Below are 17,268 nucleotides of genomic sequence, written 5' to 3' on the forward strand. Positions count from 1 at the left end.
TGGTCTTCTCCTTCTGAAGCATGCAGAATGACACTGTCCCCTAAGGTCTATGCATCTGGCTGCCTACTTGCCCATCCTTCCCTTCTTCCCTTCCCCTTCCCCTTCCCTTCTTCCCTTTCCCTTCTTCCCTTCCCTTTTCCCTTTCCCTTTCCCTTTCCTTTCCCCTTCCCTTTCCCCTTCCCCTTCCCTTCCCTTCCCTTCCCTTCCCTTCCCTTCCCTTCCCTTCCCTTCCCTTCCCTTCCCTTCCCTTCCCTTCCCTTCCCTTCCCTTCCCTTCCCTTCCCTTCCCTTCCCTTCCCTTCCCTTCCCTTCCCTTCCCTTCCCTTCCCTTCCCTCCCTTCATCCATCCATCCAACCATCCATTCATTTGTCCATCTATCCCTCCTTCCCTCCCCTCCTAGCCATGTGCACCCCTTGCAGTGCCCACACAGGATGGTGCTGATGGATGTGTGAGGTGGTGCTGGAGCATCTCCTGGACATAGGACAGGGTGAGGAGCACTTAGGGCAAACACCATATCGCAGAACTGGAGGTGTGGGTCTGCATCTAAATCCAAAGGATTTACCAGAGTGAGGCAGAGGGGCTGGAGGCACTCTGGAAAGGGAGCGCAGCTTTGGCACGGGCAGCCCATGGGATAAGGGATGTCCTTGCATGGCCTATTGATCCTTCTATGGGTGTTAGGGACAGGAGCTCAGGAGGCATCACCTGCACAACATGAGACCCTGGGCACACGGTGACACACCCCCCTAGTGATATTTGATGGGGACACTGGAGCCGGCTGCAGCCATTCGCGGGGGTGGGACAGGGGCCCCACAGCCCCATCCATGGGGCCAGCTGACATCACTCGCCTCCGGCTAATCTCTCTTCCAGCAGCGGTTTCCCATTTCCTTTCCAATCTGTGCTCTGGGGTGGCTGCACTGCTTAGGGCCAGGCAGGAAGAGCAATCCAGATGTGCTCTCCTGGGGGGCCCCTACTGCCCATCCCCCCTGTATCCCACTCAGGGCACCTTTGGGGTTCTGATTCCCTTCCACATTCATCTTACCCCTCCCTTCCTCAGGGGATGCTGGCACACAGTCCCTTGCTGGCTGTGCTGTAATTAAGCCTTCATTAGTAGAAAACACCATGCTGAGGGTCCAGCACCCCATGGACACCCCCAGTCCCATGGGCATCACAAGGCTCCCTGTGGTGCTGGAGGCCAGGGGCTTCGTCACAGCTCAGCAGTGGATGTGGGTCCCTGTCCTTACCACCCCTGTTGTTCTCCTCTAATACTCAATGCCAGCGCCACTTGGGGCAGTATCCTGGGTGAGGTGCTGTCCTCTTGGGCACCAAAGAACCCTGCCAGCATCACGGTGCTCAGGCAGCAGCTTCTCATCCCTTGTTAAGTCTGGCTGCAGCCTGGGCATGGAAGAAAAACATTGGGGAAGCAAGGAGAGGCTGAGGCCATTTCGGATAAGCCCTATCCCAGCACGCAGAATGGCAGCACCCAGAGATGCTTGTCCCACAGGGGATGTGTGTGGTGCAGTGGGCTGGCTAAAGGGGGGCAGTGGGCATCTCTGCCCAGAGTGGGCATCTGGCTGAAACTGGGAAGAGCCCAGCACCACCAGCAGTGATGTCTCCATTTGCACTGGTCAGCACACAGCAGGTTGGAACCACTCCGAGGCAGGAATCCAGCAGCAAACGGGTGGGTGGAAAATCCAGCATGTGTCAGCTTGTTCTCCCCGCACTGTCTGTCCAGACAAACTCCCTGCTGTCCTGCGGAAGCCGACCTGTGCCCACACACACTCACCCACATGCATGCAGATGTGCAGAGCCCAGCATTGCCCTTGCCAGATGTGCAGAGCTCAGCATCTCAGCATCCCCGTCCCCATCCCCCCAACCCCTGAACCCAGCGTGCAGCACCCAGCACTGCCTGGGGTGCCCCACTCCAGCCTGAAGCTCCCCGGCTGTGCACACACCAACCCCTTTATTGTGCCAGAAACCACTGCAGCAGCAAACACTAGAGGCAACCTGTGGAGGTGAACCCATCACCCAGGAGAGGACCTGGGCGGCTCCCGGAGGTGGGGGGGTCACACAAAGCCTAGGGAGACCTGGAGAGTGAGACATGTGACAGAAGGGGACAGTTCTGGTCCTGTACTGCTGCAAAACCTGGGCTGGTCCCACACAAACCCTCCATTCTGGACCTTTGAGGAGTGCATGCAGGAGGTCTTACAGCAGCAGAGGGACCTTCTGGTGGTGGCAAAGCTTCATTCATTTCCACAAGACCTCCTCCCCCCAGTCTTTCACCTCCCCTTGGAGCTACTCCTGCAGCCCACCCTGCCACCTGCATGGAAACATCTCCATGGGCCACCTCCCCCTCAGTGCGAGGGCACTGGGCTCCCACAGGACAGTCCCCCCACTAGAAAGTGTCTATGATGAAGAATGTGGGGGGGCACAGGGTGCCAAATCCCCACCGTGGCCCCTCTCTGGTGGCCCACCAAGACAGGCATCAGGCCTCGTGGTCGCTGGCGCTGAGATGCTCCTCGGACAGCCCAGTCTCATCGATGTGCTCCAGAGAGTCAGCGTGCTGCAGGGAGAGCTCAGCCAGGCTGAGGCTGGGCAGTGTATTCTGCTCTGGATACACCCAGGGCTTGTACCCGGGGTCGTGCCTGCGCTTCCATTCTGGGTACTTCAGCCCTGCCTTGTAGATCTTCTTCATCGCCTGTGAGAAGAGCAGGTGTGATCCACCACAGTCACCCCAAGACTCCAGCCCCGGCACCTTCTGTTTCTCCAAGGTGCTGTTTTGGGTCCCCATGGCCCCACTACCGTGCACCCTGCTTACCTTTGGTGCCACGAACTGGGAGACTCGGTTCACCACCCACTTTGGCAGAGATCCTGCAAGAGTCCAGAGCCCCATCACTGAGCTGAAGAGATGACATGACCCCTCAAAATCCCTGCCGTGCGTTGGTCAGTGCCCAGCATCCAGCGCTGGACTGAGACCCCCTGGTCCCTCCATCAGGGAAACTGCCCCGTGCTATGCCCTGGGAAGGTCCCCTCTTCTTCCCATAGTTGCCCTCCCTTCTCTTTGGGACACAGGATGGTGGAAATCCACAGTGGGCCAGATGGATCCATGGTGAGACCATATGAACATCATGGAGTTCAGCAGTGCCAAGTAGAAAGTCCTACACTGTTGGGTCAGGGCAATCCCAAACATGAATACAAACTGGAGGATGAATGGATGGAGAGCAGTCCTGAGGAGAAGGAGCTGGGGATACTGGCAAGTGAAAAACTGCAAATTCTAAGGTCAATTGTATCCTGGGCTGCATCAAGAAGGGGTTGGCAGCAGGGTGAGAGAGGTAACTGTCCTCCTCTATTCTGTCCTTGTGAGGCTCTATCTGGAGTACTGCATCCAGGTCTGGGGTCCCCATCACAAGACATGGAGCTGTTGAAACCATAGAATCCCAGAATGGCTTGGATTGGAAGGGACCTTAAAGCCTTTTACCTCCTGCTGTGAGCTGGGTGCTCCCCACCAGATCAGACTGCCCAGGGCTCCATCCAGCCTGGCCTTGAGCACCTTCAGAGCTGGGGCACCCACAGCTCTCAGGGTAGCCTGGAGTGGGTCCAAAGGAGGGCTACAAAGATTTTCAGAGGTCTGGAGCATCCCTTCTACAAGGAAAGGCTGAACGAGCTGGGCTTGCTCAGCTTGGAGAAGGCTCCAAGGAGAAGTCATAGCAGCCTTTCAGTGCCTAAAACTGCTTATAAAAAAGATTTGTTATCTGTAGTGATAACACTGTGGGTAGTGGTTTTAAACTGAAATACAGTATTTATACAGTTTATATTAGATAGAAATGAATTCTTTACTCAGAGGGTGCTTGGACTCTGTCACTGAGGCTACCCAGGGAAGCTGTGGATGCCCCATCCATGGAAGTGTTCAAGGTCAAGCTGGATGGGGCTTCGGACAACCTTGAGAGTCAGGGATTGGAGCTGGATTGCCTTTAAGGTGCCTTCCAACACAAACCATACCATGATGCTCTGATTTCAAGCTCTGAAGACCCTCCCCACAGGAACACGCTGCAGTACTCCCCCTCAGCTCTCACCTCTGGGGTCCACCTGGGTGAGATAATAGAGGACGCAGGCGCTGGTACCGTTGGCCTTGATCAGATAACCGGTCTGCAGGGATACAGCCCTGACAAAATCCTTTCGGGGTGGATATTTCTGCAAAGAAAAAAGAAGCTCAGAACCCGCCCCAGTCTCTGCCCACAGCCACCCCCAAGGTAGTAGGAACCCACCGGGTGCTTGACGCTGTAGTTGAGGATGATGTAGTCATTGCCCAGGGGCAGCCAGGAGCGCAGGGTGACAAAATCGCGGTTCTTCAGGGGGCTGGGGCACTTCCCTGCAGAGACACCTGGTTACAGCCTGGTGTGGGGCCGCAGCTGGGGCACCCCAGGTGCGCAGGGGCTGGGGGCTGCTCACAGGAGTAGTATCCCACGTCGGCGTTAACCGTCAGGCGCCCGATGTCGTGGGTCTCAATCATGTGCGAGTCCCACTTCTTGCGGTAGTGGGTGTCGTGCAGCACATCGTAGAGCGTCTCAGCAGAGACATCCTTACAGGAGATGCGGGTCTGCTGGGAGACGGGAGGTTGGGTCCCCATTGGGTCCCCATTGGATCCCCATTGGTTCCCCAAGGGTCCCCAGGGTGGTGCCCACACCAGGGATTGGGGTTTTAACTTGTTTCTTTTGGCTGGTCCTGTTGTAACCGGAGCCACCCGCTCCGGCGTGCATTATTGATGACCCCAACCCTGCTCCTCCTGATGCCGGGAGGAAAGAGATGTCATCTGCTCCTCGTTAGAGGCCTTGCATCTTTGATGAGGTGCGTGGCAGCTCCATGTAATGGGAGCCGGCCCTTTGAACGCTGGTGGCAGGTCCCATCAATCTCAGGCGAGCTCTCCCTGCTGGCCCAGATGATGCTGTCTGCCCAGCAGGGCTGCAGACGTGATGCGCCCAAGGTATGGGAGCCCATCCTCACCCAGGTGTCCTGCTGCAGGAGGAGTTCACACATCCTCCTGGAAGCACCTGATGTTGTCACATCAGGGCTGTTACACCCACAAAAGCCTCTCCTAAAGCGTATTGCTCATTCTCCTCCAGCCCAAACATGGCCAAATGGAGGCATACAACAGCTTCAACAAGCAGTCAGCTGCCCAGAACAGGGATGAAGGGAGTTTCCTGGTGCTCCAGATGCTCGGGAGCTCTCCAAGCTGTGCCTTTGTTGATAAGAAGACCAGGGTTTTTCTGACCCCACAAGCTCGAACCTGGCTTGGCTTCTTTGAGCTCTTGGGAAGGATCCCTGGATAATGCTGATCAGGGACCAGCTCTGACCAGCTCTGTGCTCAGGTCCTTTATGGAGCAGGGAAAAGCGACACCAAGGTAATATTGGCAGTGACCCAGGCTAGGCAAAGCTGTGACACTCAGAATCCCCTGAGTCATCTGGGACCCCTTCCTCTATGGGGTCAGTGATGGAAAATTCTGTATCCTGTCCACTGGGCTGAGCTTGTTTGAACAGGGCTGGACTTCTTCAGGTTCCTACTGGAGTCTGATCTGGGCACAGTGCCACAGTCCCTGCTGCTGTTCCCATTGCCCTTCATGCTTTGGGAGCCTGGACAAGGCTTCATGGGGATTGGAGGTGGCTCAGAACCTGCAGTGCCCTGGAGCCTTGTTCCTGCGTATCTGAACATTGGATGTGAATTTTGCTTCTTCCCAGGTATCAGGGATCTCCTGCAGTCACTGTGAATTCTCACAGAGACATCAGCCAGACCCCTTAGCACCCTTGGGTGCATCCTACCAGGTCCTGTGGGTCTGTACATCCATCCCCAGCTGGCTGGGCTGCTTGCTGGCCCTGGCTCGATATCCATGCCACATCAAAGCTATGTGTGTCACTGTTCTGCAGAGAGCTGCACCTCTGCTGCTCCTCCTCCTCCTCTCCCTGGCCAGATGGGCCCCCAGCTCCAGCAACACTGCGACCAGCACATGCCTGGGGCTCTAGGAAGACCTCTGCCCACCTGGTGTCTCACTGGGCTGCTGCCACTCTGAGAATGGGAGAGCAGTGCAAAAGTCTTCCCTGTAGCCTCTACTCCAGGGACCTACTCAAGACCTCCTTGTGCCTCCCCAGCTCTTCAGGTCACAGTAATCTTTTCCCAGTGCTCCCAGTTGGAAGCCTTCCTTACTGGATTGGCCAGCCTTATGATCAGATGCTCCAGCCCCACTTGCTCTGGTAGATCCCATCCCTGCCTGATCTTCGGTGAGGATCCCATAGCCACAAAAGCCATGACAGCAGCCACCCAGCCAAGCACTGCCCTGCATGATGTTCATGCTGGAATAACCTCTTCCTCTTCAGTGGAGTTTATGGGGCTCCCTTACCCCGCAGCTGCTCTTGGTATGCTCAGGTTCACCCAGCACTGTCATTGGTGCTGTGTGGGTAAGCAGTGAGGCGTTACAGCCCGAGGGATGAGTGAACACCACTAGACCCTCTGCAGCATCCCAAATCCATCCCCCAGCATGCAGCAAAGCCCCTGGCATGACAGGTGGGGCGTCTGAGGCCCCCAGGGATGCTCAGCAGTATGGGATGTTAGGCAGTGGTACCCAAGGACGGTGTGTCTGGGGGAAATGCACCAGCCCACCCCATGCCCCGGGGACTCCCAACAAGGCCATCTCCACAAGATTATTCCCACCTGTGTGCAAAGCAAAGGCAAGCACACACAGGTGCATTGGGTGCGTTTCCACGCTGCGGCAGCACGCTGCTGGCAATGCTGAGACATGGGGCAGGCAGAGAAGCCGCCGAGCACCTTGCCAGCATGCAGGAGCGCATCTGGGGCCGAACCCCACCGAGCCCTGCTGCTTAGGAGCTGGAGCAGGGGAGGGCTCACCTTGATTTTCTGCACGGTGCAGCTCTCCTCCTGGCCCTGGCTCCAGACGGTGACGCCAGCTTTGTTGTAGCGGCAGTGCCAGCCCTCCGCGCTCTCGCACTGCTCCCTGAACGAGCTGAAGTCGGAGTCGTCTGGGATATAAACCATCTCCCCGCCCCTGGACATGGGAGCTGAGCTGATGGAGGCTCCTTCTGCCTCCTCACCCGGCAACCAGCTCGCACCCAGCTCACGCGGCCGTCCTCATCCTCACGTCCCCGAGGACGCAGGGAGAGCCCTGAGGCCGCAGAACGCAGCGAGGAGGAAAGCTCCTTCCCTGCGGATGTTACGGCAGCTGCTGGCAGCTCGGATGTCTTCCCGGGCTCGCCAGGATCACGTTTCTCTCCGGCTGCCCGTCTGCTCCTCTATTATTTAGCAGGTAGCAGCTCGCTGGGGGCTCGGTTTTCAGGGCAGAGCTGCCCCCGGCTGCCCGAGTCCCCGTGTCCCCGTCCCCGCGGTCCCCTGGCAATCTCTGTGCCTGACTTTGCTGCAGCAGCTTGATTGCAGGGAGTGATGCAGCACCCGGCCGTGCCCTTCCTTGTGCACAGCAGGAGAGATATCCTTGTCCTTCACGCTGCTGTCCCAGGACACAGCTCATTGTTATTTATTGTCACGTTGTCCTGGTGCTTTTTTGCTGGGATGCAGCTCAGTGCCCTGGCCTGGGTCACCTGTCCCACAGTGGACAGTGGTTGTCCACGAGGTCCCTGTTGGTCTGAATTGAGCTTCTCAGGCTCTGCCTTTCCCTGCACATCCGTTCCTTCCAGTTCAGCCTCACTGCATGGCAAGGGGTGCTGTGGATCCCTGCCACACCTGCACATTGAGCACGAACCCAGCCTTCACCCTGGGGTGCCCAGCCTGAGCCCAACTGGACAACAAGGTGCTGATCACCATCATATGGTAAAAAAAAACACGGAAGGAACCCAGCCCCACCCATAGGTTCCCCAATTGCTTGGGTGAACAAACCTCTGGGCACTGAAGTCAGCAAGATTACTTCCAGATCTGTGAGCCCCGACCAGGAGGAGGTTGGTGCACTCCAAGACATCGTTGAGGATGCTTCGACTCAATCCCTTCCCCTTAGCACTGTGAACCCCTTTTCCTTGGCAGGATAACACCAAGTTGAGTTGACATGCTGGAGGGAGGGACTGTCATCCAGAGATACCTGCACAGGCTGGAGAGGTGGGTCCATGTGAAGCTCATTCAGTTCAGCAAAGCCAAGTTGAAGGTCCTGCACCTGGGTCAGAGAATCCCAAACATGAATACAGGCTGGGGGATTAGCAGCCCTATGGAGAAGGACCTGGAGATACTGGAGGGTACAAAACAGGGTTGAGCCAGCAGGGTGCCTTTGAAGCCCAGAAAGCTGATCATAACCTGGGCTGCATCAAAAATCATGTGTCCAGGGGGTGAGGGAGGAGGTTGTCTCCCCTTGTGAGACCCCAACCTCCAGTACAGCTTTCAGCTCTGTGGACCCCAGCACAAGGACCTATTGGAGTGAGTCCAGAGGATGTCAAGAGGGAATGTGATAGGACAAGTGAAAATGGTTTGAAAGTAAGAGAGGAGAGATTTAGGTTAGATGTTAGGAGGAAAGTTTGCTGAGAAAGTGGTGAGGGCCTGGCAGTGCTGCCCAGAGAGCTGCCGTTACCACATCTCTGCAGCTGCCCAAGGCCATGGATGGAGTCCTGGGCAGCCTGAGCTGGTGGGGGGTACCCAGCCCATGGCAGAGGATTGGAACTGAATGGGCTTTGAGATCACTTCCAATTCAACCAGTCTGTGATTCAGTATGAGACTGTGAGTTGATGAGTCTGTGATTCTCTACTATTGGGAATGCATCAAGCTGGACAAGAGTGCAGTCACCCAAGATCTCCCTGGTCACGGTTGTGTGCTCCTGCCAGCCACCAGCTGAGCTGGGATGTTCCCCACGATGTGCCCACCCGCCTTCACCCATCGGTCCCATCCACCTCTGTCCCTGGCAGAAGCTGAGCCCGAGAAGGGAGGACTTCTTTTGCAGTTGCTGGCTGGGCTCCGGGCGCGTCCCCACGGCCGGGTGGCTTCCATCGTATCCCAGTGCCCGTGGTGACAAATTCCTCGTTTCGTGCAATCTGCTGCTCGCCCACTGGGTGTCACGCGTGCTCCATTGGCGACAGCGACAGGGAGCGGCCGGGGCCGGACCCAGAGCGGGGAGGTGGGGATTGACTGCTCGGTGTCGAGGGCTCGGAGCCTCCCCGATTCTGTGGGTGGGATGAAGGCCCGGAGAGCCGCCTCCTCCTCCTCCTCCTCGTCCTTTTCTTCTGCCCTGCGCTGACGCCACACCCTCCCAGGCCCTGTCAGGGTCTGGAGCCGCCATGGTGACCCCCTCGACCCCCCCCTCGCCCTCCCAGGGTTTGGGGACAAGGCCGCTCTGCTCCCGAACGCCACCGGCAAGCCCCTCCTGTCCGCCTTAATGCAGCGCTTTTGCTGCCACCCTGGGGACTTTTGATGGCAGGGGAAGGTGCAGAGGGGACACGCTGCCCTCAGTCCCCTCCTTCCCCCCCCCATAAGGTACGTGCCTTGCACGGTAGGGTCCCTGCCCTGACCTCAGAGTCTGGCAAAGTGAGCAGCAGAGGGACAGGGGACAGTGGTGGGACAGGGAACACTGGTGGGGGGTCATTGTGCAGCACAGCAGAGCTCACCCTCCCCTGCCCTCTTCCCCTTGCGGCACTTGGTCCCCTCTATCCTGTGTCCCCAGAGTCCATGGCAATGGCACAAGCGTGGGGTCCCAGCAGTGATGGCTCACAGGGTCCCTTGGGTGACGTGGCATTAAATTAACCTCTGCATACCTTTGTGTACCCTTGGGGACCCTGCCACTCAGACAGTGCCCTGCTCTGGGATGTTCACAATGCGTGTGGCTGTGCAGGTGACCCCCTCCAGGAGCCTCCATCCCTAGCTGTCCCCCCATGTCCGCAGATGCCCAAATCCCTGCTCTGTTCCACTGCTGTTTTCCCATCCCTGTGGATGCCATGCCAAGGCATGTTTGCACCGCGCCCCACTTGGGTGTCAGGATGATTTACAAGGCACGTGAAAAATGTCGTTATTTTTCCTCCTTTCAGCTGCAAGTCAACGCTGGGGAAAGGATGCTTAATTATCTCTGTCAGCCTCCTAAATCTCTTTATGAGAGGGTTTGGCTACAAATCTCTGTGTCGAAGTTACCAACCAGCATGGCACCCAGTGCACCAGGAGCAGGCAGGACGTGGGGACATGGGACAGCACATCCACCCCAAGGGGTGCTCCCTTGCTGCCTCCCCCATCAGATTCTGTCCCCATCCCCATCTCTCACGGCCACCTCTCACCCCCACACCCTCAGCCTCGTGCTGCCACACGGAGCCTGGAGATACACTGGTGCAAAGTGCCACCTTCCCGATAATGCCATTTATTGGACTAGGTGACACGCAAGCTTTGGGGGATAGCAGAGAATCCTCTCGGCTGAGCCGCAGAAAGGATTTCCACAGCCCTCCCGGCGCTTGTCAGCATGTCCCTGAGGAGTTATTACCTCGGGCTGCTGGGAGCTGGATGCGTCCCTGCCCCCTGGTTGCTGCTTTGCAAAGATTACGCCGCCTTTGAATAAGCTCCGCGCAGCGCTGCTGCCGACGCGTCAGACAGGGGCTAATCAGAAAATGAGGAGGGGAAGGAAACTTGGTGGCAGGAACTTATCTGCGTTCTGCTGCTCCTGCATCCAGCCCTGTCTGTCTGCAAAAGAAAGGCAAATTTCCCGGAGATTTCAGTGCTGAACATTGCTGCAAATGTGTTGGGTAGGAAGGGTGCACACAAGTGCATGTGGATGCAAGCGTGTGTGCACAAAGAAGCACGCACAGACTTGTGCACACCTGTGGTTGGTGCACACACTGCTGCGTATGGTTGCACACGGGTGCTTGCACAGGCATGCCTACATGCACACACGTGTACACACCTGCAAATGTGTGCATATATATGCATAGGCATCTCTGTGTGTGCACAGCTGCCTGTGCACATACACGTCCCCCTGCATGTGTTCCTGCCCACAATGGATGTAATGCAGGCGTATCTACATGTGTGACCATGTGTAAGCACAGTGGGTCCTCTCCTGATGCTGGGAGTGCAGCAAGATAGCAACAGACCCTGCGCTGAGCCATAGAATCATCATAAAATCATAGAATGTCCTGGGTTGAAAAGGACCACAATGATCATGTAGTTTCAACCCCCCTTCTATGTGCAGGGTTGCCAACCACCAGACCAGGCTGCCCAGAGCCGCATGCAGCCTGGCCTTGAATGCCTCCAGGGATGGGGCATCCACAGCCTCAGGGGCAGCATTGTGTCCCACTCAGCGCTGCTTTGACATTCAGCCACACACCATAGTGTCACCACAGGTGGTTCCAACAGCATCGCAGGGCACTCTCAGGTGCCCCCTCTCCCATCCTGGGGGCAGGAGTGGGACCTGGAGCACAGAAGTGATTAAAATGCACGGTTTGCTTTATTTAAACACAGCCGTCAGGGAGAGTTACAGGGCACTGAGCTAGAAAATAGCATTTACACAGCCCGCCCCTCACACCGCAGCCCTGACCTTTGCAAGCTTCATGCATACCACAGCACCGTCACCTTGGTGGCTCTGAGGGCAGCAGACAGGAGCTGTGCTGAGAGCCCTGGGACAGAGACGCTGCTTTTGAGGCAGGGCCCAACCACAGCACCACTGCTCTGATTGTCCCGATCCCTTTGGGATGCTGTCGGCTCGAGGCTCGTGCTGCACGTGGCAGATGCATGGATACAAGCAGGTGCCGAGCATCCGCGCCTTGGAAAAACAAAGGCATTTGGTAGCAGGGGGAGTGGGGGGGGACCTTCTCCCGAATGGATTGGAATGATGCCATGATTGGGAACAGATGCTGGAGATGGGGGGGGGGAGGGGGCAGCTGTGTGGCTGTGGCACAGGGCCAGCTCCAGCCAGCTGCACGTGGGCACATGGGGCGCTGGGGGTTCTTGGGTTTGTGGGGCCTGACACCATGCTGGCTCCATCCCCTCTGCTCTGGCACTCTGAGTTCATTCCAAGGGCATAGGATCTGCGTGGGGCTGAGTTCAGCTGTGATGCAAGCGGGAACCTGGACAGCACCCACCGCCCCTCAATGAGCCCTGAATCCCATTGTGCAGCACCCAGGGGACATAGGGACAGCTCTGTGCTGCTTTTTACTATCTGGGCCCCAAAGCAGCATTTATGGCCCTTTTAACCCTTTGTGGTGCCCTGGTGCCCGCACCGCGTGACGGCTGAGTCCCGGTACCCGTGGGGATCTGGCGGGCGGCACTCGGCGGGCGCGCACTGCGGCGCGGCGCTTTTCTTCTCTAATCTTCTTATTTCATTTTAGCATTTACAATACAGCCAGCCGGTAATCCTGACATCAAACACGCCACGCAGCACTTTCAAGCCGCACCGACGTCAGGCTGCGCTCGCGCTGGCAGGAGCTGGCAGCTCCGACGGCTGCAGATAACAGGCAGGAGGGAGAGGAGAGAGAGTGGTGCAGGAGGCAGGAGTGCGTCCTCCCCAGCCCTTCCCACCCTCGAGGTGCCCTCTGGGGGAAGTGGGAGCTCTTCTTTGGAGTGTGCAGAGTGGTGGGCCATGGGGTGTCAGCCTTCAGCTGGAATCAGGGCACAGTGGGGATGGGGACCCAGTGTGGATGCAGGGATGGGAACCTGGTGATGACACAGGGGTTGGAGCCTGGTGCAGATACGGGAATGGGGATCTGGTATAGATGTAGGGATGGAGACCTTGCTCAAATGTAGGGATGGGGACCTGGTGAAGATCTGGGACTGTGGTCCTGGTGCAGATGCTGGGATAAAGTCTCAGTGCCAATGCAAGGATGAAAACCTGGTGCAGATACAGGAAAAGGCACCAGTGCAGATGCAGGAATGAGGACTCAGTGTTGATGCAAGAATAGGAACCCAGCATGGAGGTGAGAATGGAGATCCAGAGTGCACGTAGGGATGGGGACGTGGTGCAGACACAAGGATAAGGACCCAGTGCAGATGCAGGGATAGGGAACCGATGCAGATGCAGGGCTGGGGGCCTGGTGCAGATGCAAGTATGCTCCCCAGGACCAACAGGAGACAGCTTTGGGCAGGAGCATAGCATCTTGTATGTTATCCATAAGCACTATTGTTGATGGAGAAGAGCAGTGTCTTAACACCATGTCCCAGCACCAGGGCTGGGTGCAGCTGGCCATCCCCGTGATTCCCTGCTCTGCAGATGGACCCCTACCAACCACCTGTCCTGCAGGGCAAGCCCCTCTGGAACAAATCTCAACCTCTGTGCTCAGGTCTCCTCTTCTTCCCCAATCCTGCTGCCCACTGGGGATGGCAATGCCCGCATCCCCATCCCAGCCCCTTGTCTCTCAGCCCTGTGCACACCCCAAGGAACAGCCTCAGCACCAATCTTTGGCTTGGCGTTTGGGACATAACCAACGCTGAAGTATGACGCCTTTTATTTATACTACAGCACAGACACTCGAGAGGGATTCATTTCCCTAATGAGCAGACTTTGGTAAGCTCCCCCTCCCACCATCCTACTGGGTGATGCCATAATTGCCCATGCCCAAGTGTGGGTACTGTGCATCCCACACCCAGCACCCAGCGGCGGTGGCACGGGTGGTGCGGTGACGGGAGGCTGACAGGGAAGATGAATGGTTTTAATCACGCCGCTCACAGGGCACCAGCTGAAGTTTCGTGTAAGTTATGATAGCGACAGTTTGCACGAAAATTGTATTTCCAGGCTTCATTGACTGGCTTAATGAGAATCTTTACGTGTCAGATATTAAATTAAGAAATTAAAGAGCTGTTGCCGTGTGTATAGACTCCTTCCCTCGCACTGAGCTGCTGCTTCCAGATCAATCAGGAACGCGCCTCTAGAAAAGATGGGAGAAGCCTTTGATTTTCTGTCACTGGGGAAGTGAGTCTAATCCACGCTGGCACCTCGTTCATGTTTTATTAAATGGAGGAGGAGGAGGGTGCAGCCCCCCAGCTGCCCGTGTCCCCACAGTGCCTGGCGCCCAGTGCTGGGAGCAGGACCTTGTGCTTCCCAGTGCTCCACTGCTGTTTGTGCAAGTGTGTGCATGCAGGATGTGGGTTGTGTGTGCGCATCTGTGTGCATGCATCTCTCGGGTAGGTGTATGCAGGGTAGGTGTGCGCACTGCGTGTTGTACGAGTTGCTGCGTGCAAATGAGAAATGCTTGCAGAGCTCAGGGTTTGTGTGTGCGTATGTGAGTGTGTAGGTGTGTACATGAGCACACTGAAGCATGGTGCAGGAGGTGGCCAGATGGTGCTGCATGGCTGACGGTGCTCTGAAGAGCAAATGACAGCAGGGTGGGCAGCAAAGGAAGTGCCATCATTGTCCTTCCTCATGCACTGAGCCTTGTTCCCCCAGACAGTCACTCTGGGCTGTCACATCTCCTGCTGATTGGGACAGAGTGACACAGAGCCAGGAAGCTGCTGTGCTCTCAAGGATGGGGACAGGATATGGGGATGGGGCATCAAGATAGGCAAGGACGGTGGCAGTTTCTGGCACATCCACCTGCAAACACGCAGCTCCCCAGCATCTCATGTGGTCCCCAAATTGCACCCCTGTCCCTGCAGGGTGCTTGGTGACACTGTGTTTTGCCCACTGTCCCTATGCTGTGCTGTGAAGCCACCTGCCTGGGGGTGGCTGGGGGCATCCTACAGCCCCAAGGTTGTCTACAGGGCTGGATGAATCCTGAGTGACAGCCTGGCCTGCTAATGAGCCCCTGTACAGGGCAGGAGGGCTGACACCCGCATCACCACCTCAGGTCAGCCCTGGGGGAGTGGCCATGAAGTGCTGGCTAAGGGGGGACTGACTGATTCCACAGCAGAGCATTCTCATTGCACCACTGCAGCACCTTCCCACTCCATAGCATCTCTGCACCGCTGCAGCTGTACCCTGGTGCTGGCCCAGCTCCTTTGCAGCCCCAGTTCGGTACCCGCCTACCTCCCATCTCCTTTCCTCCCTCCCACGTCCCCTCTCACACTCCCTTGAAGACAGACATGCCTAATCCACTTGTTAGCCTATCCCTTCATCTAACACCAATATGCAGCAGAATGCCAGGGATAATTAATTGATCAATTAGATAGAGAACTGCCTGTGCTCGTGGCACTGTGCGCACGCGGAGGGGAGGCAGTGCCAGCGCACCTGGCAGTGTGGGTCTCAGCTCATGGCACATGTCTGAGTGAGCCGGGGCTGCAATGCACACCCAGTTTATTGGTGCACACCCAGTCGTGCACACCCAGCTCTACTGGCTGCACATCCAACCATGCACACTCAGCTCTATTGGTTGCACACCCAGTCGTGCACATCCAGCGTGAGCACAGCTAAGCGCACCCGGCTGCATTCAGAGTGTGTGCCCAGCTATGTGCAGACAGGTGCACTCCACATGCACACCTGGCCATGCACACCCAGCCTTGCACACCTAGCCATGTACATGCATCTGTGCACACCCAGCCATGCGCTCTTATCCTTTTACGTGTATCCATTCATACCCAGCCGTGCAAACCCAGCTATGCATACACAACACTGCATACACTGTGTCTGAACTCTGTTTCACAGGGTGGGTGCTGAGTCTCAGTGCTGCACTGGGTTTGCACACATTGCTGCATCCCACATCCCAGTTCCCACCCAGTTTGCTCAGGAGCAAATTGCTGGGGGCACAGCAGAGTGAAAAGCTTCCATCCCAGGGAAAAACAGCAGGTGGGTCAGGTGGGAGCTCCCCAGACAAACTCATGCACTCCTGCATTTCTGAGCAGAGTAACCCTGTCACAGGGCTCAGCATCATGAGGGTGCAGCACCCCAACTGTGCCAGGTCATGGGTGGGTGCTGAGCACCCTGGGGTGTGCAGGGAACTGAATAATGCAGCAAAACCGTGTCTGCCACCCCCCTCCTCCACAAGCTTTGAAAAGCAACACATTACCCTGATCTCCAGACATGAGTTTTTGTCACCAAACAGGGTGATGAGAAGACTTTGAAGCAAATACAAACACTGGGAAAGGGAATACATAAGAAGGGAGTCGCATGTTCTCTTCAGAAAACAATTGCGGTGTCAACTCCTCAGAGCAGCTGCGCAGAGGGGGAGCTGCTAAGCAGGAACCTGACAGCCACAAACATGGGAAATTATCATCAAAATACAGATATTCCCCCCCTCCCTTGCCAGTATGGGCTCCTTCCCATGGCCTGAGTGCTTCTTCCTTGCTCCCCATTGCGCTCCATCAGCCCTAGGTCCTGCAGTGCATTGCTGCCTCAGCTGCTGTGTGAGGCCTGTGGCCCCATGCACTGCACCACAGTTCTGCAAAAGCAGCGGATGAAGAGCAAAGCAGTGCAGGGACAGCAAGTCACGCAGCAGATGGGGGAACCATGGAGTTTGGGGACCAGCATCTTCCCTCCTGCAAATAGCTGCTTGCCCTTTGCACACATCTGTGCTTTATGGGTGCACTTTAAATCTGCAGACACACCTTGCATGCATGTTGCTGCCCCGCTTTTGCACGCAGACTGCTTGCACATCTTGCACAAGCACCCACGTTATGCATGCATGCTCCTGCATGTGCACTCCTCTTGCCTCATGCATGTGCTTTCCCATCTTGCATGCACATTGCATGCACACTCCTGCCCCACACACATGCTCATACCTTGCACACCTCACCCTACAGCCCTGCCTGTGCTCTGCCTGTGCATTCCCCTCCTGCCTGACGCCCTCCCTGAAGCAGAGCAAATAAATATATATCTGTGTGTGTATATAAGGGCAGCACTATATATAGCACGGAATGTGGGCTCATTCTGTGGCAGGTCCCTCTCTGGGACTGCCAGCTCCTGGTGGATTATATGTGAGAATTTGGGATGGCTGAGCAGTTTGGATAGGGCTGGGAATCCCTTGGAGGGCCCAGGTGGTGCTGGGGATGGGGGTAGGCGCCTCAGTTTGGCATACCTCTGTACCATCTGATGCACGTGTACTCCCAGCACGTGCACACTCACCCCTGCACGAGTATTCCCACCCTGCTCGCTCTCACTGCACAAATGTACTCCTTGCACAATCTGTGCTTTTCTTCACACCTTACACACCTTTGGGCATGCATCTGTCCTGCATGCACCTGTGGCCTGCGTGCACACTGCCACCCTTGACTTATACACTCTGCACATGTGCTTGGCTTCTCAATCGTAGCCTGCAGGCACAACCTCCAGCACCCCTACATCCCAAGCCTTGCTTACACACACCTAATACATGCACACACATTACTCATGCATGCATTCTATTCACGCAAACACCCTACCTGTGCATTCTCCCTACCTATGC

General features: G+C 56.6%; 1 protein-coding gene across 1 annotated transcript; it reads right to left on the reverse strand.

Annotated features, from left to right (window-relative positions):
* Window positions 1-2,342: 2,342 nt before the first annotated feature.
* Window positions 2,343-7,181, reverse strand: LOC100543634 (START domain-containing protein 10-like). Its single transcript, XM_003209980.5, has 6 exons — window positions 6,893-7,181; window positions 4,447-4,594; window positions 4,263-4,366; window positions 4,071-4,188; window positions 2,816-2,868; window positions 2,343-2,695 (listed from the first exon to the last, which is right to left on the reverse strand). The coding sequence occupies exons 1-6, from the start codon at window positions 7,055-7,057 to the stop codon at window positions 2,483-2,485; spliced, it is 801 nt and encodes a 266-aa protein (XP_003210028.2). The 5' UTR covers window positions 7,058-7,181; the 3' UTR covers window positions 2,343-2,482.
* Between the last annotated feature and the right edge of the window lie 10,087 nt (window positions 7,182-17,268).

Source organism: Meleagris gallopavo, chromosome 15 (genome assembly GCF_905368555.1).
Source record: "Meleagris gallopavo chromosome 15, MGAL_WU_HG_1.1, whole genome shotgun sequence".
NCBI classification, from domain to species: Eukaryota; Metazoa; Chordata; class Aves; order Galliformes; family Phasianidae; genus Meleagris; species Meleagris gallopavo.